The following is a 27379-nucleotide window of genomic DNA, read 5'->3' on the forward strand; positions in this document are numbered from 1 at the left end:
AATACTTGCAGCCTGAAACATGCATTTTTTTTTTTTTAACAAACTCTTCTTCTGTGAATGATTTCCTTGCCTTAGCAACCATCTCACTAACCATGTAACTAGCTTCGACTGATGCAACATTCTCTTTGGTTGCTTTCTTGAAGAAATCTTGTTGCCTCATTAGACATTCTTTAAGACTGGCAACTCGCTTGGCTCTCTCATTTCCTTGATATTTTGCACATTCCTCAGCATGTTTAGTTGAATAATGGCGTTTCAAGTTGTATTCCTTGTGCACTGCAACTTTCTCTGAGCAAGTAAGACATGTGAGGATGCTCCTGTGCTCAACAAAGAAATACTGCATCACCCACTTTTCCTGAAATTGTCTGTGCTCGTCATCAATCTTTCTCTTCACTGCAGGCTTTGATGAAGTCATGATGAAGGTATGACAAAATCTAATTCTGTAATAAACTTCTCTCCCTTCTCTCCCTTAGGCCTCCGATAATGCAAGGGACAGCAGGCAGGAGCAGCGAAAATGACGTCTGCGCAGAGCGCAAAGTATTCGCGATTATTCGCTTATCGAATATTCGCAATAAAAAATTGCATTAGTAAAAAAAAATCACAAAAAATCGCATTAAACATTTGCATACCCCGAACGGAACTGCTCAGGGTATGCAAATGTTTAATGTGATTTTTTTCTTACTAATGCGATTTTTATTACCGAATAATTGTGAATACTGTGCTATTTGAAGGCCGGCCGTGGGCCACAAAATGTTGTACGGAGGGCCGCAAACGGCCCATGGGCCGCGAGTTTGAGACCCCTGCCATAGGTATAGTCGGGAACCAAACCAGAATTGGCTACAATGCAAGGCAAGTGCCTTCACCCCCCCCCCCCCCGTGCTATCTTTTTGGCCCTAAGAACTCCATGGTTTTAAAATAATGTGGGGCTGGAGAGATAGTACTGTGGTAAGCTGCTTGTTTTACATATGGTTGGCCCAGGTTCGATCCCTGGATCCCTGAGTACCACCACCAGGAATGATTCCCAAGTGCAGAACCAGAAGGAATTTCTGAGAATAGCTGAATGTGGCCTCAAAGCAAAAATAAATTATAGATATGTATACACACATATATATGTACACATACTTAAGTCTCTGAAGCCTTTGAAATCACTGACATAAATCATGAAGTCTGGCTTGAGCATCATCTTTTTTTGCGGGGGAGGGTCACATCCAGCTGCGCTCAGGGGTTACTCCTGGCTTTACACTCAGAAATTGCTCCTGGCAGGCTCGGGGGACCATATGGGATGCCGGGATCCAAACCACCATCCTTCTGCATGCAAGGTAAATGCCCTATCTCTATGCTATCTCTGGCCCCAAACATCATGATCTAATCCTTCTACTACGTCAGCACAGTTCATCACAGACCAAAGTTCTGCACAGATGAACATGTGGAGGCTGGCAGGGGAGCTAAGGAGTTGACAGTAAAGCACCAGAGAGGGAAGAAGCTGACCTATGAGCCATCACAGGACCACAACAGGACCTTACTACCAGCAACAGAGAGAACCAACAACACACTGAAAACTATGTATTTGTGCACAAATGCAATAATATACAGCAAGAAGTCACTATTGTCCATAATGATAATCTCCTCTGAGGACCCAGTTAGGCCAATCAGAGGAACCAATCTCGAACGTCTGAGCCCATGGATCTGGGTGGGGGTGAGTTACTGGGATGGTCACAGTTCCAACATGTCTACTTTCTTTGTCAGTTCATCTTCGATGGCATTCTAAAAGAAAAAGAGGAAATGCCATAAATAACACAGATGAGGGCATCAATTTGGAGTGTGACCTAAAAAAGGAATAAAGGGAAGGGAGATAGTCAAGGGGTTAAGGCACTTGCCTCCTGCCAACTCCAGTTTTAATCCCTGGCACTACATACAGGTCACCTGAGCACTAAGTGGTTACATCTGTGCACAGAGCCAAGAACTTCGCTGCTGGGTATCACCCCAAAACAGGAAACAGGAGCAAAGGGCTAGAACTATAGTAAAGTGGAGAGGGCACTTGCCTTGTGTGCAGCCAACCCAAGTTTGATCCTTGGCATACCAGATGGTCCTCTGAGGACTGCCAGGAGTGCTGAGTACAGAGCCAGGAGTAACCCCTAAGCACTGGTGGGTATGACCCAAAACACAGACAAAAAAAAAAAAAAAAAAGATAGACTCATGGGCTGGAGTAATAGCACAGCGGTAAGGCATTGCCTTGCACATGGCCAAAACAGGACGGACCCCGGTTTTAATCCCGGCATCCCATATGGTTCCTGAGCCTGCCAGGAGTTGCTCCTGAGCATCTCTGGGTGTGACCCAAAAACCAGAAAAACAAACAAACAAACAAACAAACTCATGTACTCCCAAACTAATAACAGATATAAGAGAATGACACACAGAAACTTGAGGATTGGGCCCGGAGAGATAGCACAGCGGCGTTTGCCTTGCAAGCAGCCGATCCAGGACCAAAGGTGGTTGGTTCGAATCCCGGTGTCCCATATGGTCTCCCGTGCCTGCCAGGAACTATTTCTGAGCAGAAGCCAGGAGTAACCCCTGAGCACCGCCGGGTGTGACCCAAAAACCAAAAAAAAAAAAAAAAAAAGAAACTTGAGGATTGCTTCCATCTGAGGAGGGTATAAAAGAGGCAAAGAGCTTAGTTCTTTCAGTTTATAAAGACCAAAAAAACTCCTATAAAGTTTTGTTTTGGGACCCATCCATGAGCTTAGAGTCACTCCTAGAGGTGTTTGGGGGACACTATGGTGCCAGGGGTTGGCCTGAACTCCAGAACTTTGAGTTACTCCCTAGGGGCTTCAGCTTTCATCACCATTTACTGTCTATTCCAAAAATCTGAAGAAGAAAATGGAACTTACTAGTTCTCGCCTGGCTTCTTCAATTTTCACTTTTGCGAGAGATGGATTCTTTTAAAGGAAAACAAAAGAACGGTTACAGTGCCTTAATTTTGATTTAAAACACACCAAAAAAGCCTCAACAACTTTTTTCAAAAGGCAAAAGTTTTATGGGGAGCAGAGTGTAGTTTAGAAAGTCAGCACCAGACCAGCTCAGGTGATTGCTCTGTGCTGTTGGGAAGGCTGAGAGGGCTTTTGTTTTTGATTTGTACAAATGATTACCGGCGTTGGGGCCGGGAAGGTGTCGCTAGAGGTAAGGTGTCTGCCTTGCAAGCGCTTACATAGGACGGACAGCGGTTCGATCCCCCGGCATCCCATATGGTCCCCCCAAGCCAGGGGCGATTTCTGAGCGCATAGCCAGGAGTAATCCCTGGGCGTCAAACGGATGTGGCCCAAAAACAAACAAAAAAAAAAAACAAAATAAAAACAAGTGATTACCGGTGTTAACTCTAAATAGGACTCCAATTTTTTCTTCAAGGGTATCGTCTGTTGTTTCAGTTCTGCCAATTTCTAGGAATGACAGGGGGAAAAAAGCACAGCGTCACAGAATCAGTGAGAAACTCACCTGTAACTAAATCCCCATTTTTGAAGACAAAACAAAACATAAAACCCATGAGGCCTTAATAGAGATTTTTAAATGACATATCAATGAAAGACCTTCAAAGATAAATGAATAGAACTGAGTCCTATACTAAGTCCCTCCCCTGAGGAGTTTCTTTGCCTTTCCCTCTACTTTGCAATAAATCTTTATTTCCAACTCTGAGTCTGAGAATCTTTATTACTCAGGATTTTCATTCTTGGATATACTGAAGAAGCTGGGAACTGTGATGAACACAGAGCATTGCCACAGCCACTCCAGAATCAGCAATGTCCTCCCTTCTGCTGGGTGTTCCAGCTGATGATGCATCAGGTTATTCCTGGTGGTACCTGGGAACCACAGGTGGTATTGGGGATCAAACCCTGGTGAGCTGCAAGGAACATAGTCTCACCCACTGTACCATCTCCAGCCACTTGAATCTTTTTTTTTTTTTGGGGGGGGCAGTGTTTTGGGCCATATCTAGTGATGCTCCTCAGTGCTCCTACTAGTGCTCCTAGTAGTCAGCTTTGTCAGGTTTGTCAGTAGTCAGGTTGACTCCTGTCTCTGCACTTAGAGATCACTCCTGGTGAGCTTGGGGGACCATTTGGGATACTGGAGACTGAACCCAGATTGGCCATATATAAAAGGCCCTGGGGGGAGGGTGGAGAGATAGCATGGAGGTGGGGCCTTTGCCTTGCATGCAGACGGACGGTGGTTCGAATTCCAGCATCCCATAAGGTTCCCCGAGCCTGCCAGGAGTGATTTCTTTTTTTTTTTTTTTTTGGTTTTTGGGCCACACCCTGTGACGCTCAGGGGTTACTCCTGGCTATGCGCTCAGAAGTTGCTCCTGGCTTCTTGGGGGACCATATGGGACGCCGGGGGATCGAACCTCGGTCCGTCCTAGGCTAGCGCAGGCAAGGCAGGCACCTTACCTCCAGCGCCACCGCCCAGCCCCCCAGGAGTGATTTCTGAGCGTAGAGCCAGGAGTAACCCCTGAGCGCTGCCGGGTGTGACCCAAAAAACAACAACAAAAAAGATTTTAAAGACCATTATATTGGGTTAGGACAAGCTCACCTCTGAAAGTGCTACTAATGACTGATGAGACAAAGATGAGTCCATGCCTCTGGCTGAAAGTTGCTCCTAGAATTACAAATGAGGGGGTTCAGTTAAAAAAATGTTTTTTGAAATGACCTTCATGAAACAACTTTACCATACAATATAGTAAAGAGAAGCTACAAAACATAGACAAACCCCAAAGCATCTGCACATTCAAATGTTGTATGTGAATCACATTAGATCTGTGACATGATGGACTGGAGCTCTGGGGTCCCTGTGCTGTCTACCTGCATGAAACTAGACTTGCTGCTCAGTTTTGAAGGAAGCACAGGCAAGTTAACTGTAATTCCTACAGCTGTCTTGTCTGTCAAAGGGGAATTAATAGTTTTTCACTGTCAGGGATGAGGTCAAAGAATCTGGAGAAAGAGAAGTCAAACTGGTCCTTCAAACCAACCTCTGCAGTTCTGATTCCAGATCTGAACTCCTCTGACTTGGCCTTTAGGAAGTCCAAGTTCTGAAGACGATGGTCAACTTTGGCCTTTTCTGTTGATAGATGCAGCTCTGCCTTCTTGAGATCCCTTAAAGAAGTCAAGTTAGGAGGCTGCAGTAATAGTCCAGCAAGGACGGTATTTGTCTTGCACATAGCTAATCTGGGCTGGATCCTCAACACCATATGGTCCCTCTGAGTCCTATCAGGATTAATCCCTGAGCACACCAGCAAACAAAAAGCAAAAGTAAAGTTAAAAAGCATTTCCTTCTTTTCATCAGTGAAATTATTGTAAAGAAACTCTTTGGCATTTACTGGGGAGGTGGGGTTCCAACAGTGCTTGGAGCTCAGGATCACTCCTGGTAGTATTTGGCGGGATCATATGTGGTGGCAGATACTGAACTGGGTTGTATGCAAGGCAAATGCTTTAACCTGTGACATCTCCAAAACAGTTACCACATACTCATCAGCTTTGGTCCATGTTAGCAACTGGGCTTTTGGAAATAATTGTAATTTATTATTTGCTAATCAATTACTATTGAAAAAAAAATCTACAGCTCAAAAGGGTGGAGTGCATGCTCTGCATACTACAGGCTGAGGTTCAATTCTGGGAACTCCATGGCTGCCAGGAACCAGAAATAGTCCCTGATTACTGTCAGGTGTAAACCTTGGCCCAGTTCAATAACAAAAAAGTGACTTAATCCAAAGACAATCTGAATCATGAAGGTAACAAAGGCTTCTCTCCTAAATTACTTGTGCATGTACACATTTCTTACTTTTCTTTTTTCTTATTTTTTGTTTCTTTGGGTCACATCCAGCAGCGCTCAGGTTTACTCCTGGCTCTACACTCAGACATCGCTCCTGGCAGGCTCAGGGAACCATATGGGATGTCAGGATTCCAACCACCGTCCTTCTGAATGCAAGGCAAACGCCCTACCTCCATGCTATCTCTCCGGCCCCTCTTTTTTTTGTTGTTGTTTTTGGGTCACACCCGGCATCGGCTCAGGGGTTACTCCTGGCCCTATGCTCAGAAATCATTCCTGGCAGGCTCGGGGGACCATATGGGATGCTGGGATTCCAACCGATGACCTTCTGCATGAAAGGTAAATGCCTTACCCTCCATGCTATCTCTCCATCCCCCTCCCCTTTTTTTTTTTTTGGTTTTTGGGCCACACCCATAGCTGCTCAGGGGTTACTCCTGGCTATCTGCTCAGGAATAGCTCCCAGCAGGCACGGGGGGACCATATGGGACGCCGGGATTCAAACCAACCACCTTTGGTCCTAGGACGGCTGCTTGCAAGGCAAACGCCACAGTGCTATCTCTCCGGCCCTGCCTCTCTTTTTTATCTTTAGTTTTATTTTTGGGTTTTGGGCCATAACCTAACAAATGCCCTACATACTGTATGATTGCTCCAGCCCCAGCCCTATATATTTCTGATTCACAGCTTCTAGCCTCCTGGACAAGAGGAACCTACAGAAGAATCAAAAGAAGATAGATGCCAGAGCACTAGTAAGAAAAGGCAACAAAGAAATTAAAACTTTAAGTTGTACAGTAGCTTGTAAATGAGAAATGATTTACAAACATTTTTGAGTTTTGTTGTTGCTTCTGGGTCACACCAGAGGTTGATTCCTTCTTTGCACTCAGGGATCACTCCTGTGGTGCATGGAAACCAGATGGATGCAGGGGAACTAACCTAGGTCAGCTGTGTGCCGTGTGCAAAGCTAATATCCTACCTGCTGTACTATCACTCTGGCCCCACATTTTGAAAAATTTAAGCTGCAGATTACTTGTATTTTAAAAAAAGAACTGAAAAGAAAGACAAAGAGATAGTGCATGCTAAGACATGCCTTGCATGCAGCTGATCCTGGTTGGAACCCCCAAAATGTCTATAGTCCCTAGAACACTGTTGGGACTGACCCCTGAGCACATAGCCAGAAGTAGGCCTCAATCATCAGATATGACCAAAACCATACCACCCCTATACCCTGACCCCAAATTTATCACCACTTCAGTACTTACTCTCTTAGAGATTTTTCTAACACCAAAGCTGCAGTTAGATTCTTTTCAACTTTTCTCAATTCAAACTTGAGTTCTTCATTTTTGTTACTGGTAGCAAAAAGCTTAGAGGTCAAATCATTTACTGCAGGGATAAAACTGAAAAAAAAAAATCGGATCACATAAATACAAATTAAGAACAATAATTATAAACAAACTTAAATATGTGACTATCAAGGTGGCAGGCTAGGAATGGGGTTGAGTGGGTGGGTACCCTGGGAACTCTGGTGGTGGGATTGGTGCTGAAACACTATATGTTTAAAAACAAATTTGACTAATTTTGTAAATCATGGCGCTTAATTAAAAAAGTTTGTGGACCCGGAGAGATAGCACAGCGGTGTTTGCCTTGCAAGCAGCCAATCCAGGACCTAAGGTGGTTGGTTCGAATCCCGGTGTCCCATATGGTCCCCCGAGCCTGCCAGGAGCTATTTCTGAGCAGAAGCCAGGAGTAACCCCTGAGCACTGCCGGGTGTGGCCCAAAAACAAACAAAAAAAAATTTGTGGGGGTGGGGGCACTGGAGCGATAGCACAGTGGTAGGGCAATTGTCTTGCCGCCACCGACCCAGGATGGAACGGTTTAATCCTGGCATCCCATATGGTCCCCTGAGCCTGCCAGGAACAATTTCTGAGCATAGAGCTAAAAGGAACTCCTGAGCAGCACCGGTATGACCCAAGAAAAGAATTTATTTTGTTTTGTTTTTGGGCCATACCTGGTGATGCTCAGGGGTTCCTCCTGGCTCTGTGCTCAGAAATTACTCCTGGGGGCTGGAGAGATAGCATGGAGGTAAGGCATTTGCCTTGTATGCAGCAGGACAGTGGTTTGAATCCCGACATCCCATATGGTCCCCAGAGCCTGCCAGGAGCGATTTCTGAGCGTAGAGCCAGGAGTAATCTCTGTCCTATTAGTTGGCTCCCTGTCATGTCACTGGGTCCACTAATATGACATGTTTTGAGGGTTTGCTTTTTGGGGGACCACATCCAGTAGTACTCAGGGATCACTGCTGGTTCTGCACTCAGGAATTAATCCTGGCAGTACTTGGGGACCATATGGGATGCCTGGGATTAAACCCACGTCAGCCATATGCACTCTGGCCTCTTATGTGACTTTATTTTTCCCAGACTTCCCCACTTACGTGACTACTAATGTGGCCCCATGGACTATCCTGAGAGCCCACAGTGGGTCAGAGAATTCAGTTGGAAACACAGACAGAATCAGGTCAACCAGATGATTTAGCTTACTGTTTCTCTTGGGTTTTTGTTTGTTTGTTTTGTTTTTGGGTCATACCTGGCAACACTCAGGGGTTATTCCTGGCCCTACACTCAGAAATTGCTCCTGGCAGGCTCGGGGAACGATATGGGATGCCAGGATTCGAACCACTGTCCTTCTGCATGCAAGGCAAATGCCCTACCTCAAAGCTATCTCTCCAGCCCTGTTTCTCTTTTTTAGCAAACAAATACCTTATCTAATCCATATATCTAAAAACCAATCTTCACACAAACCTAATACCAGAAAAAAAAACACTTAAAATTAATCCAGACCAAGTTTATCTGAATTGTTTACACTGCTAGCAATAAGGAGTTAATGAAATTCGGTAGTCTTGCATTCATTCTACATGGAATTACCGTGAGTACTAAAAATGCCCTCAGGTCAAGACCTGTACAGCATGTGTGACTGCAGAAATGAAAACTGCCACAGACTTACCTTGTTAGTGAAGTATCCTTTGTTTCCAGGGTCAATGCACTGTCAACTAAAGCATTCAGGTACTTGGAACCAGTGCTTGATAGGCTGGCGGGGGAAAGGTCAACACTCTCCAAAAGAAAGTTTTGAAGACGCTTGGCTGAAAAGAAAAAGTTCAATGGTGACAAAGATGTTCTTTTGTTTTTGTATTTTTTTGGGGGGTCACACCTGGCTGCGCTCAGGGTTACTCCTGGCTCCATGCTCAGAAATCACTCCTGGCGGGCTCGGGGGACCATATGGGATGCTGGGATTTGAACCAATGACCTTCTGCATGAAAGTAAATGCCTTACCTCCATGCTATCTCTCTGGCCCCGATAAAGATGTTTTAATAGTTCTCATATACATCTGTTCTGTTTATAATCCACTAGTTTTCAGCCCTTTCAGTATATTCAGAGTTGTAGGCCCGTAGTACAATAGACGGTAGAATATTTTTATCAGCTCAGAAAGTCAGTCCACTTTTTTGGTCATCTTTTTATTCCCTAATAGCCCAATTCATGAAGCTACTAGCAGTTACCAATTTTGCCATTTTCCCTATTCCTCATCTATTTTGGACATATTGTAGTAATGGTATCCTATACTATGTGGTCCTTTGTGACTTGGCATAAAGGTTTCACAGTTCATCCAGAGTTCCATGTATTACAACTTCATTCTTTCCCATGGCTAAATATTTTCACTGTATGGATATTTATCCATTCATCTGCTGATGGTATTTGTGTTCTGCATACATTTTGGTTATTATGAAAAATACTGCTATAAGATGTACATAAAGACCTATATTTTAAAAAAATATAGGTAGGGAAACTAGAAAGGGAACATATCTGGTATATAGAAAACTGCCCCCACCACACTGTTTTGGGGCCAAGACTGGAAGTGGATGGGGTTTACTCCCAGCTGTGCTTAGGGGATCATGTGTCGAGGGGAACTGAATCCGGACCTCTTGAAGAAAAGTGTGCACTCAGTTCCAAGAACTATCTTTCCAGCCTCAGAGACTCTATTTTTAACAGTGTAAGAAATGTCAAAGCCAAAGAAATAATGTAGGTGTTTAAGCACTTGTCCTTGCACCCTTGACACTGATTTGATCCTTAGAGCACTGCCAGAGCTACTGGTAGTCTCGAGGGCCGGAGTGATAGTACAGTGGCTAGGAAGTTTGCTTTGCATAGGGTCGACTTGGGTTCAATCTCCAGCATCCCCTAAAGTCCCCTGAGCCTGACAGGAATGATTTCTGAGTGCAGTCAGGAGTAATCCTTGACTGTGCTGGGTGTGGCTCAAAACAATAACAAAAAAATAAAAGAAGCCTCTGAGCATCTCCAGGTATAGGCCCTTCCCCCCCAAAAATACATGCAGGGGAGGTATATCACCATGGTGATCACAGGGTAAGCTTCTGAGAGTGACAGAACACTTTTTCATCTCTCACTGTATATGGTTCTAGAATCCATGTGTTTTCTTTTATTTATATATATATATACACATACAGACACACAAATATATATAATTTTTTTTTGTTTGTTTTTGGGCCACACCCTGTGACGCTCAGGGGTTACTCCTGGCTATGCGCTCAGAAGTTGCTCCTGGCTTCTTGGGGGACCATATGGGATGCCGGGGGATCGAACCGCGGTCCGTCCTAGGCTAGCGCAGGCAAGGCAGGCACCTTACCTCCAGCGCCACCGCCCGGCCCCCACAAATATATATAATTTTTATTTAAGCACCATGTTTATAGGCATGATTGTAGTTGGGTTTCAGTCATAAATAGAATATCCCCCTTCACCAGTGCAACATTTCCACCACCGATGCTCCTGATCTCCCTCCTCCCCCTCCCCTGCCTATATTCAATACAGGCATTCTACTTCTCTCATTCATTAACATTTTCATGCTAGTTGTTAGTGTAGTTATTTCCTAACAGCATTCACCACTCTTAGTGGTGAGCTTCAAATTGTGAGCTGGTCCTTCCCACCCTTAACTCTATTGTCTCTGGGCCTTATTACAATAATGCTTTAATTTTTCTTTTCTTTTCTTTTTTTTTTTTTGGGGGTCACACTCAGCAGTACTCAGGGGTTAGCTAATCCTGGCTCTGTACTCAGAAATCACCCCTGGCAGGCTTGATGGACCATATGGGATGCCAGGATTCGAACCACCATCTGTCCTGGGTTGGCTGCATGCAAGGCAAACCTCCTACCGCTGTGCTATCTCTCTAGCCCCGCTTAAATTTTTCTTAAAACCCATAAATAAGGGGCTGGAGAGACAGCATGGAGGTAAGGCGTTTGCCTTTCATGCAGAAGGTCATTGGTTCGAATCCTGGCATCCCATAAGGTCCCCCGAGCCTGCCAGGAGCGATTTCTGAGCGTGGATCCAGGAGTAACCCCTGAGCACTGCCGGGTGTGACCCAGAAACCAAAATACAAACAAACAAAAAAATCCATAAGTGAGACTATTCTGTGGGTCTCTCTCTCTCCCTCTGACTTATTTGACTCAGCATAATAGATTCCATGTACATCCACATATAGGAAAATTTCATGACTTCATCTCTCCTGATAGCTGCATAATCTTCCATGTGTATATGTACCATAGTTTCTTTAGTCATTCATCTGTTGAAGGGCATCTTGGCTGTTTCCAGAGTCTGGCTATTGTAAATAGCACTGTAATGAATATAGATGTGAGGAAGGGATTTTTGAATTGCATTTTTGTGTTCTAGGGTACATGTGTTTTCAAAGTACATAAGAATTGTTTTAGGGGGCTGGAGAGATAGCATGGCGGTAAGGCGTTTGCCTTTCATGCAGGAGGTCATCGGTTCGAATCCCGGCGTCCCATATGGTCCCCCGTGCCTGCCAGGAGCAATTTCTGAGCCTGGAGCCAGGAATAACCCCTGAGCACTGCCGGGTGTGACCCAAAAACCAAAAAAAAAAAAAAATTGTTTTAAAAGTAAAAGATATAATCCAAAAATAAAAGAAAGAAAAGAAAGAGAGAGAAGGAAAGATGGGGAGGTCGTGGAGAAATAGTACTGCAATAAGACGTTTGCTTAGCACGCTGCTGACCCAAGTTCTCAGGCATCCCATATGGTCCCCTGAGCCCACCAAGAGCAATTTCTGAGCCCAGAGCCAGGTGTGTAACCCCTGAGTGCTGCCAGGTGTGGCCCAAAAACCAAAAAAAAGAAAAAAGAAAAGAAAAGAAAGAGAAAAAGTACAGGTCATATGTCTGTACACAAAATCAGAAAGTCAAGTTTCTGGGTCAGCCTTTTGCTGTTATTTTTGGGCCACACCACCAGTGGTGCTCAGGGATTACAAGAAAAAAAATAGAAGAAAAATTTCCATTTAGAAACAAACAAAAATAAAATAGACTCTTATCTTTTGGGCCATATTATTTTGCTATCAGAGTACTAGTAAAATATTTGCTATAATGAAATTTATCATTCATTATGTTTCTATGACAACAGTGGAAGACAAATCTGGGAAAAATAAAGAATTTAAACCAAAAGTTTCCACTATAGTGTTAAAAAAAAAAAACTGGTACCTCTAGTTATGATTTTATTCAAGCTGTGAATTCATCTTACCTTCTGATTCATATTCATGAGTTTTCTGCTTCAAGTCTTCTATTACCAAACTGACATCTCTATCCCGGACCTTATTGCGTTCTGAAAGATGATATAAAATCTCTGTGGTCCGTGGATTCATCTCATATTTTGGAACAGGATGATCTCCAAATACCCTTTTTAACCATGCAGCCACCTGACCATTAAAAGGAAGATACCATAAACGCCATAAACCGTGTTGTTACAATCAGTATAAGCAAGCAAAGCAAAGATGATGAGAAATGATGAGAAGCAAACTAAGTGCTTATGAAGGATCATCTTTTTTTTTTCTTTTTTGGTTTTTGGGTCACACTTGGCAGTGCTCAGGGGTTATTCCTGGCTCCACGCTCAGAAATTGCTCCTGATAGACAAGGGGGACCATATGATACGCCAGGATTCGAACCGATGACCTCCTGCATGAAAAGCAAACGCCTTACCTCAATGCTATCTCTCCGGCCCCATGAAGGACCATCTTAGTCCTACTTACTTCACTCTAACTTGTCTGTAGGGAGACAGACGTTAGAAAAGCAACGGAAAATGTGAGCAAGTGCACGGCAACCAACGAAAACAAGTCACAATGGCCAGAAAAGAAAAAGAGAATGAAGTGAAGGGAAAAGAAAGCAAGCCACCCTTTCCTAAAGCTAGGAGAGTGGTACTGGCAAGCCATGCGCATCCATCCAAGAATAGTAAAGCTTGAATGAGAACATTAAATTATAATAAAGAATTCCTAAAAAATGTATTATTATCAGTTATGTTAACTATGTAATGCTTTTACTTTAAATAAATTAATTAAAAGTATCTGATACAAAGGAAAAATTATACTGAAGAATAATTAAGTACTATTAAAATATAATAAAGAATATTAAAGTAGGCAAGGTCCCAGTCATTCATTGAATGTGCAAAGTCAGAAAAGATGTGCCCCAGTACCCCGAGAGAGCTCCAAAGCGGGGCTAGGAAGCAGGTCAGCTGTGCAAATCCTAGTAAGAAGCAACGGCGACCAGCGAGGCTGTGATCTTGCGGGTCTGTGTTCAGGGGCCCACTCTGGTCAGTCACCCCAAGCCTGGGCAGGCCCACGAAGGCCTGGAAACGCCCTTGCCGGAGTCTAGGCGCAAGTTGAGTAGTAGAGGGTACAGGCGAGACCAGAGAAGGACGAGCATAGGAGAAGAAAGCAAGAGAGAGATACAGATACAGCGCGCCAAGGGCGCTCGAGTCCGGGTCTGGGACTCCCGGAGCGTCCAGGACCCGCCAGCCCGCTGCCAGCCGTCACCTGCGCCTCCTTTTCCCGCGCCTCCATCGTAGCTGCTTCCCGCCACCTCTCCCGGAGCCGGAGAAGCGCTAAGTAGCCTCGAAGGCCACGCCCACGCGCCTTTGGCAACGCCCCTTCGGGCCTGATGCTTTTTGGGAATTGTAGTTTGTGGCTTTTCTGGCGCAGAAGCCTAGGGTCAAAGGTTCCATCCAGCATGGCATATATATATTACATGGTTACAAGCAAGGCCGGCACCTTGCCTGCTGTACTTTGTCTCTGGCCCTTGGAAGCAGTTTTGAAAGTCGCTGTGCACTTGCTCACATTTTCCGTTGCTTTTCTAACCTCTGTCTCCCTACAGACAAGTTAAAGTGAAAGAAGTAGGACTAAGATGGTCCTTCATAAGCACTTCGTTTGCATCTCATCACTTCTCTGGTCACCTTTGCTTTGCTTGTTTGATTGTAACAACACGGTTTATGGCATTTATCTTCCTTTTAATGGTCAGGTGGCTGCCTGGTTAAAAAGGTATTTGGAGATCATCCTATTCCAAAATATGAGGTGAATATATATATTTATATCATATATATTATATATATATATATTTGCTCCACCGGTCGATCAAGTATAATCTTCAGGAGGCAAAGTAGAGAATTAAAAACTGTTAATTTTGTCTAATTTTTACTTGAATCATCTGATACAGATAGCAGATCTCCTATCCTCTCCCGAAACATCCCTTAACTTCATTCATTCTTTTTTTTTTTACCCTGGAGATTTGAGCTGCAGCAAAACTAATATTTATTCCTTAGTTTCTAAATGTGCTGGAGGCAGTTTTGATATTTTGGATTTTCATTTGTTCTGGGTCACCTCCCTTGATGCTCAGGGAACTAGTTAGTAGTGGTAAGGATACCATAGTTGGCGCCTGGGAATCAAATCCGGGTCAGCCACAAGGAAGGCCACCACCTTACCTGCTGTACTATGTCTCTGGCCCTTGAAGGCAGTTTTGAAAGAACTGACACCATCCACTGCAGGCAGAGACTGCAACTTTGCTATTCTTCATCTATTTCTGTTTTTTTTTTTTTTTTGTTTTGTTTTTTTTTTTTGTTTTTGGGCCACACCTGGCGGTACTCGGGTTACTCCTGGCTGTCTGCTCAGAAATAGCTCCTGGCAGGCACGGGGGACCATATGGGACACCGGGAGTTGAACCAACCACCTTTGGTCCTGGATCGGCTGCTTGCAAGGCAAACGCCGCTGTGCTATCTCTCCGGGCCCTCTTCATCTATTTCTTACCTTCCCTAAAATTCACTCCTCATTCATCAATCACTCTATAAAGGGTTTCTTATTTTTATACAATGTATAGCTTTCTAGACTTAAAGAATGAATGACTTGTTCAAAAGTAGGCAGTTTATTTGGAATCTGACCAGAATGTTCTGATTCCAATTAGGAATTTCAGTCACTTCAGGTTTTATCAGCACTGCTGACTGTGACTTCCTGATACACAAGGAAATGTAGATCATAGATTAATTTTCTGTGACTTGTGCTTTAATATCACATTGAACATCAGGCTCCGTACTAAATAACTTTTCCCCAAGTGATACACATATTTAAAATGAATAAACTGGGGCTGGAGAGACAATTGAACTGGCTGAGCACGTGCAGGAGGCCTTGTTAGATTCTGAGTGCGTTATCTGAGAGAAGCCCCCAAGCTTTGTGGTCCCTTCCCCAAATTATAAAGATTAAACCTCCTTTATAAAATAATCTTACTAAAGTAGCCAATGTCATATTGTGCAGCTTGTTTATTGTTTCAAATATAGCTCTGCTTAGCAACCCAATTTCCTATAACTGAATGTGTGTGTCTGTGTGTATCTCGCTTTTATTGCGAATGCAAAAGTAGAATCTCTAGCTTCAGGGGAGAGTCCCTCAATAGTTGCTGACAGAGGACAACTGGAACCCTAACCCAGTCTGGAGCAGACTTGATTCGGGATTTTTCTGGTCAGTGGGATTGGCAACCACTCTGAGCTCCTTATTTTAACGAAACAATGTGCTCTGATTCATAAATTCCCAAAGGACCAAAAGACAAATCTCTAACTTGCAAACTTATGTGTAGATTTCCTAGGCTGTTGTGACTACTTAACCCCAACTCAGATCGCCCGGATTTAGGAGGCCTGGAAGAAGGGTTTGGAGACGTGCGGGCTAGACACATAGTGCAAAAGCCCTGTGCTGGGGTGCAGGGTAACCTGTGGCTTCAGATCTAACTGCCGGAGCCTCGCAGCGAGCGCCTTGGTCACCCCATCCTGCTCCCCACTTCGCCCAGCCGCGTCCTTGCAAAGAACCGCCTGTGACAGCTGGGGGACTCCGGGGCACTGCGGCTCCTTCCAGCCGCGCCCCACGTGGTCCCCAGGGGCACCCACAAGGTCGACTCGAAAAGTCCAAAGTATCTGGGCCGAAGTTGGCCTCGACCTAACCACTCGTTAACCAGAGTGGACATATTAAAAAAAGAAACAAAGAAAGAACCAAAGAAAAGCAAAGAATACGAAAAAGAAGCAGCTTTGCTGCAGGCTCCGGCCCCGCCTCCCGGGCCGCGGGATGCACTTCCGGGGCGAGGCGGGGGCGGGACTTCCGGGTCACGCAGGGGCCGCCTCGACCTTCCTCGCCGCGCGGCCATCTTCTCCCAGTCGGTGCCCAGACTGCAGCTGCGGAGGATCCCCGGAGCGAAGCTGCGAAGATGCTGTCCGTGCGCGTCGCCGCGGCCGTGGCCCGCTCCCTCCCTCGCCGGGCCGGGCTGGTGAGCGAGGGCGCGCGGGAACCGGGCGGATGGCGGGGGATGCGGGACTCGGGGCAGCGCTGTCGGAGCCGAGCTGCGGGGCCCAGGGGCCGAGAGGCGGCGGCGGCGTCGCCATCTTGGCGCCCCTGGCAGCTCGGGGCGGAGGCCCCCGTGCAGCTCGGCCCAGATTCCTGGGCCGCAGGAAGGCCGGGGAAGGGGCTTCGGGGCTGCAGCCCTGCTTGATCGGGTTCAAGAGCCTCGGCTCGGGATCGCACTTCCCCTGCAGTTGGGGGCCCGGCTGACGTGGCCTGAAGGTCACCCCTGCCCGTCCGGAGCACCCCGAAAGACGGGAGCGCCGAAGTCGCGTGCATGAGAGGCGATCGATCCGGGGTGCTCGGCTTTGGGACGCTCGACCTTGGGGACCGGGGCGGCGAGCGTGGCGCCCTTGAGCAAAGGTCATGCACGCCCTGGAGCTCCAGTCCAGGCGCTGGCCTTGGCCTGACCTGTCCTCCCTGGTGCACCCCCAAAACTTGATCTGCACCGGTGGGCAGCTAGGGTCCCCGAGGGTTTGCTGGGTCGCGCCCGCGCCTGCAGTTATTCTGGAAGAGCTTGCAGGGATTTAATCTAATCTAGGCCTCTGCTCTGAGTAGCTGGAGGAAGGACAAGGTGATGTGGTGCGGCCTCTGTGCAGGCCTTTAGAAGACGTTAAAGGCGTCTGGATTCCCCAGTTTCTTTTTCTTTGGTTTTATTTGGGGGGGGGGGATCACACCTGAAGGTGCTCAGGGGTTCCTCCCGGCTCTGAGCTCACAAGTCGCTCCTGGCAGGCTGGGGGACCATATGGGATGCCGGGATTCGAACCACTGACCTTCTGCATGCAAGGCAAATGCCCTATCTCCATGCTATCTCTCCGGCCCTGCTTAGTTTCTTTTTTGTGGGGGGGGGTGTCACACCCGAAGGTGCTCAAGGGTTCCTCCTGGCTCTGTTCTCAGAAGTCCTGGCAGGCTCGGGGACCCTATGGGATGCCAGATTCGAACCGTGGTCCGTCCAGTGTTGGCCGCACGCCAGGCAAACGTCTTACCGCAGTGCTATTGCTCTAGTGTATATGCTTAGTTTCTAATCCAGCACTGATGCTTACAGTATGATCTGCCTGTTTACTAGTCTTGCTAGTAATTTGCCCTCATAGGAAATTTCTGCAGTTTAATTTAAATACTGCCTCTAAAGATAACAGGTTCGATAGGCTCTTCATGAAGGGTTGTTTTTCCAAAGACTACATTTTTAAGAAACATTTTATAGCACATTTTTTCCTCTCTCGTGTGATTGTTAGTCTTCCATTATAAGCATAGCCATTTTATCTGAGTTTGTTGTTGTTGTTGTTCTTGTTCACTTTTGGGTTTGAGGCTTTTACTTGATATAAGGTGTGCTCAGGGATTCAAGATTGCTTGCATGCAAGGCAAGCTCTCAATCATGTACTCTCACTCTTGTCCCTGTCATAGTTTTACTGGTAATTTGGTTAAACCAGGACCTGTACAGCTGGTAGAGTGTTTACCTTGCATGCAACTGAAGGTCTCTGGCATCCCATAGCATTCCATATAGACCCCTGATTGTGCCAGGAGTTATTCCTAAATGTAATTTTAGAAGAACTAATTTTTCTAAAAAACAAAAAACTAAGACTGTATTTGGCTCGTTACACAAGAGCTTATATTTTAACTTATGTTCTAGGTCTCCAAAAATGCTTTGGGATCCTCCTTTGTTGCTGCAAGGAACCTCCATGCCTCTCAGACTCGCCTTCAGAAGACTGGTAAGTTATTTCCAAGACTGCACCGCACTTTACCAGCTTGTCATTAAGAGAAGTTAAACAGGTTACAAAACTGTTTTAAAATTTCCCTTTCGTTTCTTCTCAATTTTGAGTATTGCAGGTAATTAATCTAATGTGCCATTTTATTTCTATCTTTAGATTTTCTTGTTTTGTGTCCACTTCCTTTAGTGAAGTGAACCTCCTTTAGTGAAGCGAACCTTTTGGTGTAAGTGTAGGTTTTTCCAAAGCAATAGTTCCTGATTTGTGCTTGGTAATCTACGTTTTCTTGTTGCACATTTGATAAGAAAATAAACATGGGAAGATGCTTTAACTTCAGAGATATTTTTCCTGACATGGAGATTTTCTCTTGAGATGTGGATATTTTCACAAGGGCTCCTGGCTCTGCACTCAAATGCTAATGGGACCATATGGGGTGCTGGGGAACAAGGCTGGGTTGGCTGCCTAGAAGGCAAGCACCCTACCTGCTGTATTATTGCTCCAGCTTCTATTATTTTTTAAATGATGCTTTGTAACTAATGATTGTGATTACAAAATTAGACTTTTTTTTTTTTTTCATAGTGTCAGGGTTGCTCGGGTTCAAACGTAGGCCCTCCTGTGTATGGTATGTACTGTAACACAGAGTAACATCCCTGGTCCCAAAGATGGTTTTTAAAATTCTTGGGGCCCAATTCTTTTTTTCAGTAGAATTTTCTTGTCAACAGGTACTGCTGAGATGTCATCTATCCTTGAAGAGCGAATTCTTGGAGCTGATACTTCTGTTGACCTTGAGGAGACTGGGCGTGTCCTAAGTATTGGTGATGGTATTGCCCGTGTTCATGGGCTGAGGAATGTTCAAGCAGAAGAAATGGTAGAGTTTTCTTCAGGCTTAAAGGTAAATCAGAAAATGGTATTTTGCTTTAGGGTGACTGTTTTATCTCTTATTATCTCTCTTTAAAAGAGAATGACATTTAAAAAAAGTTAATTTCGTATTTTTAGTAGAGTTCACCAAGTACTGTTGAAAGATGAATTAGTAGTGTAACACTTAGAAATGCTACAATAAAAGTCCATTTTTGTTAAGGTGACCCTAGTTTGTTGGTCAATGGAATGAAGAATATAGTAGGAGTCATGAATGACTTAAGGATAGAGCACATGTGGTGGAACAGGAGCTGTAGGGTCATCCAAGATTCTTTTGCCCGTTATCCAATATATTATCCATTATTATAAAGTATGGGCAAAGAGCTACTAGATTTGAAGAAGCACAGGTTTTGTAGCCACACTCAGTGGTACTCAAAGTCTACTTCCTGGTCACATTGGGGGCTTGTGGAGCTGCTTCTGGTAGCTCTTTGGCAAACACAGGGTATCAGAACCAAGCCCAGCCAGCCACTTGCCAAATAGGTGAGCGTTCTCTCTCCCCAGCCTCAGATCCAGTGGAATCTGTGTTAAGATTGTGGCTACAATTGTGGCCTCATATTGCTATTTTGTTTTATGATGCCTGGAGTTAAAATCAGGTTTTTAAAACAAGTGCTTGTCATTGAGCCTATTCCTAGAATTTAGTAAGGTCTGTATGAAGCCCCAATTTACACAGCATTGCAAAAAGAAAAATGGATGAATACCTCTTAAGTTTCCATTAGAGCTAAATGTCTAGTTCAGTGCTATACAAAAGAACTTTCTATAGCATTGGGAAAAGTTTAAGTCTGTACTATTTGATGGTTGCTAATATACTTTAATCTTCACTAAACTTGTAAATTGTGGCCGATGTGACTCAAGAATGAGTTTAACTTTCAATTTCAGTAGTCAGGTACATTCTTATAATTGTGATATTCTGTGGTGTTCTGTATTTTAGTAGTTCTCAAGAACTTATGACTGAAAGAAGTTCTTAAAATGAATTTACTGTTTAGGTTATGAAATACGAATTTAAAATCTTGTTTCAAGTATGAACATGATGAGATGCTCTATGCTGTTAAAACTGTTTGTGGAACTTCTCAGATAAAAATAAATAGATCTAGGGCTGGAGAGATGCAGTATAATCGGTTGGGGGCTTGTCTAGGGCTTGACCTAGGTTCAATCTCTGGTACCTGATATTTTTTCTCGAGCACATCCAGGAGGAACCATTGAGCATCACTGGGTGTGTTCCCCAAATCCCCTTCTCATCAATCTAAAATTTTTCTAGTGACCCTGATATTGTAGTCTTTGGGGGAAATATACACAAGAATTTTAAGAGAATAGAGGGCAGGAAAACTGGGTCATGGTAGGAAGTCTGATGGAAGGATCATCATAGATAGGATTACCAAAAAGGTTTTGTTTTTGGACTAGCAATGCTCAGGTTATCCTACTGGAATTATTCCTGGTAGTGCTTGGGCAACCATATAGGTTGCCTGGGTGGAAACTTGGGTTAACCACATGCAAGGCAAATGCCCTACTCACTATACTATTTCTCTGGCCCTGAGAAACTATAGGAAGATTGTTGGGAAAATAGTTCTACTACTTTCCCCCATTCTTTATATGTCAAGTAGGGTTTTCTGTGTGAGAAGTCAAGCTTCATTGGTGTTCACGTCTGTCTTTATACAGGGAATGTCTCTGAACTTGGAGCCTGACAATGTTGGTGTTGTCGTCTTTGGGAATGATAAGTTGATTAAGGAGGGAGACATTGTGAAGAGGACTGGTGCCATTGTGGATGTCCCTGTTGGCGAGGAACTCTTGGGCCGTGTAGTAGATGCCCTTGGAAACGCCATTGATGGAAAGGTAGGTTTAATAGTTATTGGGTCTAGTTGTGACTTCTTGCAAGCATCAGAACTAATTGTTTGGGGATATGTTTCTTTTTAAAAACAGGGTCCAGTTGGTTCCAAGACCCGAAGGCGAGTTGGCCTAAAAGCCCCTGGAATCATTCCTCGAATTTCTGTGCGGGAACCAATGCAGACTGGCATCAAGGCTGTGGATAGCTTGGTGCCTATTGGTCGTGGTCAGCGGGAGCTGATTATTGGTGACCGACAGACTGGGTAAAGACTGACACTAAACTAAATTTGCTCTTTTGGATATACTGGGTAAAGAATGATGGGAAATGCTAGGAGATTTATAGATTTAAGATCTATAAATTTAAAATTTATATTTGCTTCTTTTTAAAGGAAAACATCAATTGCTATTGACACAATCATTAACCAGAAACGGTTCAATGATGGTACCGATGAAAAGAAGAAGCTTTACTGCATTTATGTTGCTATTGGCCAGAAGAGATCTACTGTGGCCCAGCTGGTGAAGAGACTGACTGATGCAGGTACTAAATACCTGAAACTCTCTGGGGAACCATTGCTGAGTGTCTGAGTAGCTGCTACTTGTTCAATTAATTTGTAATGGACTAACTTTGGTTTTTGTGTAAGTGAAACATTAACATAGGCTATAAATATTAAGTTTTTTTGTTTTGGGGCCATACCCAGTGATGCTCAGGTGTTACTCATGGCTATGCACTCAGAAATTGCTCCTGACTTGGGAGGGGTTCATATGGGATGCTAGGGGGTCAAACCTTGGTCCGTCCTAGGTTAGCATGTGCATGCTTGTGCCATAGCTCTGGCCCTAAGGTTATGTTTTTTAAGTTTCTTAAAATAAAAGCTTTGTTTTTGTTTTTGGGTCACACCCAGCAGTGCTCCTGACTGCACTCAGAAATCGCCCCTGACAGGTTTGGGGGTCCGTATGGGATGCCGGAATTTGAACCACGGTGTGTCTGTATGCCCTACTGCTGTGCTCTCTCTCTCTCTCTCCAATCCCAAAGTAGAAGCTTTGTAGTTAATATTTTTTGGTGTGTTTTTTTGGCATTTACCAGTTGGTATGGAGCTGCTATTAGCTCAACTTTGGTTTTTTTCTTTTTCTTTTTCTTTTTTTTTTGGTTTTTGAGCCACACCCGATGGCACTCGAGTTACTCCTGGCTCTACGCTCAGAAATCACTCTGGGTAGGTTCAGGGAGGCCATATGGGATATTATGGGAATCAAACCCACTTCATCTGGGGTCCAGGTCCATCCGGGCCACCAGCCTGCAAGCCAAACGCACTACCGCTGTGCTATTGCTCTGGCCCTAACTTTGGTTATTTCTGATGGTGCTTAGGGGACCATTTAATGCTGGAGGCTTAGTTCAGGTTTCCTGTTGGCAACATGTGTGCTTCTTCCTGGCACTGTAGTAAATTAAATCTTGGTAGTCAGGAGTGAAGCAGTAATCTAAAGACAAATTATAGGCCCGGAGAGATAGCACAGCGGCGTTTGCCTTGCAAGCAGCCGATCCAGGACCAAAGGTGGTTGGTTCGAATCCCGGTGTCCCATATGGTCCTCCGTGCCTGCCAGGAGCTATTTCTGAGCAGACAGCCAGGAGTAACCCCTGAACACTGCCGGATATGGCCCGAAAACCAAAATAAAATAAAATAAAGGCAAATTATAACTTTCCTTTTCTTTGCAGATGCCATGAAATACACCATTGTGGTTTCAGCCACTGCTTCTGATGCCGCCCCGCTTCAGTATCTGGCTCCTTATTCTGGTTGCTCTATGGGAGAATACTTCAGGGATAATGGCAAACATGCTTTGATCATCTATGATGATTTATCCAAACAGGTCAGAGGGAGTATTTTTTTTTTAATATATAAAATCTTTAAGCACCATGATTACAAGCATGATTATATTGAGTTTCAGTCAGGGAGTAATTTTAAGAATATGTTTAGAATATCACAATAAACAAAGTGACATGTGTCTGCATCAGAGTGAGCTTTAACATTCCCTTCTGCTTTCTAGGCTGTTGCTTATCGCCAGATGTCCCTGCTGCTTCGTCGACCCCCTGGTCGTGAGGCCTATCCAGGTGATGTGTTCTACCTGCACTCCCGTCTGCTGGAGAGAGCGGCCAAGATGAATGACTCCTTTGGTGGTGGCTCCTTGACTGCTTTGCCAGTCATCGAAACACAAGCTGGTGACGTGTCTGCTTACATTCCAACAAATGTCATTTCCATCACTGATGGACAGGTACAATTTTTTTGTTTTTGTTTTTGGGCCATATTGGTGCTGGTCTGGTTTTACTCGTGACTACACTGTACTCATGCTATTCTTGGTGATACTTGGATCCCTCATGGGATACCAGTGATTGAATCTTGCTTGGCTACATGCCAAGCAAGCTAAACTATGCGGTTCTGGGACTGGTTTTTTTTTTTTTTTTTTTGGTTTTTGGTTTTTGGTTTTTGGGCCACACCCAGCATTGCTCAGGGCTTACTCCTGGCTGTCTGCTCAGAAATAGCTCCTGGCAGGCACGGGGGACCATATGGGACACCGGGATTCGAACCAACCATCTTAGGTCCTGGATTGGCTGATTACAAGGCAAACACTGCTGTGCTATCTCTCCGGGCCCACTTTTTTTTTTTGGTTTTTGGTTTTTGGGCCACACCCGGTGGTGCTCAGGGGTTACTCCTGGCTGTCTGCTCAGAAATAGCTCCTGGCACAGGAGACAATATGGGATGCCGAGATTTGAACCATCCATCTTAGGTCCTGGATTGGCTGTTTGCAAGGCAAACACCACTGTACTATCTCTCCAGCCCCTAGGACTGGTACTTTTATGGTTCAGTCAGTATAAAACATTTGGGTGATTTTAAGGTTGAGACTAGTTGATACATTCAGTAGGTGTTTTTGGTTTTTGGGCCTCACCCAGTGACGATCAGGGGTTATTCTTGGCTATGTGCTCAGAAATTGCTCCTGGCTTGGGGGACTATAGGGGGTGCCGGGGAATGCATTGTGGTCCTTCATAGGTTAGTGCTTGCAAGGCAGATGCCTTACCGCTAGCGCCACTGCTGCAGCTCCTGATAGGTTCATTAGTTTTAATTTTTTGGGGTCACACCCAGTGGTGCTAAAGGGTTACTCTGCTCCAAACCTGCACGTTCATTAGTTTTAATGGGTTTTACCTTTTATTAATGCTTTCAAACCCAAGAATACTATATCAAACCCCGGATAATCTGCCAGTTTATTCATGACAAACAAACTTCATTTTTTATTTCCAATACCAATCTCTCCTAGATTTTTATTTTAACATGTCAGTGCTAGGGATTAAAGCTAGGACATACTTGGTCATAAGTTCTATCCCTGACTCCTTTCCATGCCCCCTTTCCTTGTAGAATTTGTGGGAGGATGTACTTGGTGGTGGTTGGGTGGTTACTTCTAAGGTCAGAGGACCAGGTAGTATCAGGAGCCAAATGAGGGCCACCAATATGGCATGTGCTAAGTTTGAAGCATTAATAGAAATTTGTAACTTGATTGAGGGAGTGAAATTCTAGTGGGCTCTTTACCATAAGAAGACACTTAGAAAAAAAACATTTAATATCTTTAGAAATTGGGGGTGTAATTATTTTAAACTATTCTCATATTACAGATTTTCTTGGAAACTGAATTATTCTACAAAGGTATCCGCCCTGCCATTAACGTCGGTCTGTCTGTGTCTCGGGTCGGATCTGCTGCCCAAACCAGGGCCATGAAGCAGGTAATTTTTACTACTTTCTCAGAGAGAGGGAGGGTATCAGAAGTTTAAAATCAAACTTGATGGGGCTCTGGTCAGTATTTCTGGTGCATGTGTGAACTGTCTTTGCAATTCAGGTGGCAGGTACCATGAAGTTGGAGTTGGCTCAGTATCGTGAGGTTGCTGCCTTTGCCCAGTTCGGTTCTGACCTTGATGCCGCCACTCAGCAGCTCTTAAGTCGTGGTGTACGTCTGACTGAGTTGCTGAAGCAAGGACAGTATTGTGAGTTGTTTTTTTATATTCCATTCTGTTTCTATGGTGTCAATCTGGGAATAGCTTTACAAATTAGAACCAACACCTGAGATTATAATATTTGGTGTTATAGACTGTTGAATGCGGTCTGTTGAATATCTATATCTTGTTGTTGTTTTTTTTTTTTAAGATTGGCAAATTTATATCCCTCTCAACATGCTTATTGAATATGGCATCAAGTTGAAGGGATAAAAAGTGAAACATGGGGCCCAGAGAGATAGCACAGTGGTGTTTGCCTTGCAAGCAGCCGATCCAGGACCAAAGGTGGTTGGTTCGAATCCCGGTGTCCCATATGGTTCCCCGTGCCTGCCAGGAGCTATTTCTGAGCAGACAGCCAGGAGTAACCCCTGAGCACCACTGGGTGTGGCCCAAAAACCAAAAAAAAAAAAAAAGTGAAACATGATGGTAAAGATTGTTCATGTTTTTTCTCTGTAGCTCCCATGGCTATTGAAGAACAAGTGGCTGTTATCTATGCTGGTGTGAGAGGGTATCTGGATAAACTAGAACCCAGCAAGATCACCAAGTTTGAGAATGCTTTCTTGTCTCATGTTATCAGCCAGCACCAGTCCCTCTTGGGCAATATCAGGTATGAACATAATTGGTGAATCTTTTGTTAGAAATTTTGAGTTTTGATTCATCATTGAAATCTTGTTCAGTCCAAACTGATGATCTGCTTTCATTTCCCAATAGGGCTGATGGAAAGATTTCTGAACAGTCAGATGCAAAGCTGAAAGAGATTGTAACAAACTTCTTGGCTGGATTTGAAGCTTAAGCTCCTATGGATTCACATCAAATGCCAGTTTACTTTTTGTCTTTGTTTTCTTTAGTGATCACTTTCATTTGTAAAAGGGTTACTCTCATGTTCCAGATGTACAGAAATCATGGTTAAAAATAAAAGGTTCAGTATTGGTTGGAGTTGTTCTTTTGCAGTTGCGTGGTTCTTAAAAAGCTGAAATTTTAATTGAATTATCATGCTTTTTGCGGGAAGGTTTGGTTTTGGGTCACCCCCGGAAGTGCTCAGGGGTTACTCCTGGCTCTGTGCTCAGAAATCGCTCTTGGCAGGCATGGGGGACCACATGGGATGCCGGGATTCGAACCACCATCCTTTCTGGATCGACTGCGTGCAAAACAAGCAACCTACTGCTGTGCTATCTCTCTGGCTCTGATTATTGTGCTTTTAAATTTGTTACTTGAATGTTAGTATGATCAACATAGGGAAAGGCTGTTTTTAGAGTTTGGTAAGCTTTGGTGAGTAAAAGGAATTCATAAGCTAGATAACAATATATGGCAGATGTCATAGTTTGTGTTGTAGAGATTGGCTTCTACCTAGAGGATTACTCTCTAAAGAAGTATTTTATAAAGCAGAATTCAAAAGCCCTGGGAATCATTCTTGGCTATACTCAGTCCAGCCCTGTGGCCTGATGGTTCAATACCTGGGCATGTCTTTTGGGCTGAGCCCCAGTGTTTTTCCTTTTTTTTTTTTTTTTTTTTTTTTTGGTTTTTGGTTTTTGGGTCACACCCGGCGTTGCTCAGGGGTTACTCCTGGCTGTCTGCTCAGAAATAGCTCCTGGCAGGCACGGGGGACCATATGGGACACCGGGATTTGAACCAACCACCTTTGGTCCTGGATCGGCTGCTTGCAAGGCAAACACCGCTGTGCTATCTCTCCGGGCCCCCTTTTTTCTTTTTTTGGGTTATATTTTGGTTTTAGTTTTGGTTTTTGGCTGTGCTATCGCTCAGCCCCCCCAGTGCTTTTTCTTCTTTTTTTTTTTTTTTTTCTTTTCGGGTTTGGTTTTTTGGGTTACACCCGGCAGCGCTCGGGTTAATCCTGGTTACGCTCAGAAATCGCTCCTGGCAGGCTCGCGGGACCATGGTGGGATGCTGGGATTCGAACCACAATCCTTCTGTATGAAAGGCAAACGCCTTACTTCCATGCTATCTATCCGTGCCCCCCAGTGCTTTTTCTACAGATGCTCAGCATCTGTTTAAACGGTTTTGTTGGGCCCTGGACATCAAGCTTAGGGCCTAGCACAGGTGCTCTTGCCCATAAAACTTCATACCTGGATCCTCTTCCTAATAGGGCACCCAGTATTCCCTAGACTCGCTTGTGTCCAAATACTCTTTGAATCAATGTTCCAAGTTCTTACATGGTTCAGGATGTTCCTTATTATAGTAGGTTGTAGTAGCTGGAGGGTTCTGCTGCTATCAGCTCAGTATTTGGAGTCTGGATATATGAATGATGTCTACCACAAGCAAGGGGTGATAGAACTAGCTCCCTAGTCCTCATATCTGTTTAATAGATACAACATCTACCAGGTAGTCAAGAAATTACCTTTTATTCCAGGGGCCAGAGAAATAGCACAGCAGATTAGGTGCTTGCCTTGCATTTGGCCAGCCCAGATTTGA

General features: G+C 44.5%; 2 protein-coding genes across 3 annotated transcripts in view; one reads left to right on the top strand and one right to left on the bottom strand.

Annotated features, from left to right (window-relative positions):
* The window catches only part of ATP5F1A (ATP synthase F1 subunit alpha), a 521274-nt gene extending 495391 nt beyond the window's left edge, over positions 1–25883 (top strand). The window contains exons 1-12 of one of the 2 annotated variants that reach the window (XM_049781551.1): positions 16277–16421; positions 18120–18198; positions 18918–19087; positions 20764–20937; positions 21025–21191; positions 21318–21466; positions 22634–22785; positions 22963–23187; positions 24578–24685; positions 24799–24943; positions 25409–25559; positions 25664–25883. In XM_049781551.1, the coding sequence (XP_049637508.1) occupies positions 16362–16421; positions 18120–18198; positions 18918–19087; positions 20764–20937; positions 21025–21191; positions 21318–21466; positions 22634–22785; positions 22963–23187; positions 24578–24685; positions 24799–24943; positions 25409–25559; positions 25664–25745 (1662 nt within the window). In that variant the 5' untranslated portion in view covers positions 16277–16361 and the 3' untranslated portion in view covers positions 25746–25883. Of the gene's footprint in view, positions 1–16276; positions 16422–18119; positions 18199–18897; positions 19088–20763; positions 20938–21024; positions 21192–21317; positions 21467–22633; positions 22786–22962; positions 23188–24577; positions 24686–24798; positions 24944–25408; positions 25560–25663 lie in introns of those variants that run through there. The other variant, XM_049781552.1, reaches the window with a different exon arrangement.
* Positions 1554–16301, bottom strand: HAUS1 (HAUS augmin like complex subunit 1). Its single transcript, XM_049781682.1, has 12 exons — positions 16171–16301; positions 15802–16096; positions 13664–13832; positions 13324–13613; positions 12379–12553; positions 8800–8935; positions 7062–7196; positions 5009–5132; positions 4573–4638; positions 3360–3431; positions 2886–2933; positions 1554–1761 (listed from the first exon to the last, which is right to left on the bottom strand). The coding sequence occupies exons 1-12, from the start codon at positions 16299–16301 to the stop codon at positions 1711–1713; spliced, it is 1692 nt and encodes a 563-aa protein (XP_049637639.1). The 3' UTR covers positions 1554–1710.
* Positions 25884–27379: the final 1496 nt, after the last annotated feature.

The sequence above is a fragment of the Suncus etruscus genome, chromosome 10 (genome assembly GCF_024139225.1).
Source record: "Suncus etruscus isolate mSunEtr1 chromosome 10, mSunEtr1.pri.cur, whole genome shotgun sequence".
In the NCBI taxonomy this organism is placed as follows: domain Eukaryota; kingdom Metazoa; phylum Chordata; class Mammalia; order Eulipotyphla; family Soricidae; genus Suncus; species Suncus etruscus.

What these genes read in the sequence shown, in the direction of transcription:
- HAUS1 (XM_049781682.1), bottom strand. Translation starts at nt 16,301, where the DNA reads ATGGCCGCGCGGCGAGGAAGGTCGAGGCGGCCCCTGCGTGACCCGGAA. An exon ending in AGCAAAGCTGCTTCTTTTTC is followed by an intron (nt 16,097 to 16,170) that starts GTATTCTTTGCT and finishes ACGAGTGGTTAG; the next exon opens with GTCGAGGCCAACTTCGGCCC. An exon ending in AAGGATACTTCACTAACAAG is followed by an intron (nt 7,197 to 8,799) that starts GTAAGTCTGTGG and finishes TTTTTTTTTCAG; the next exon opens with TTTTATCCCTGCAGTAAATG.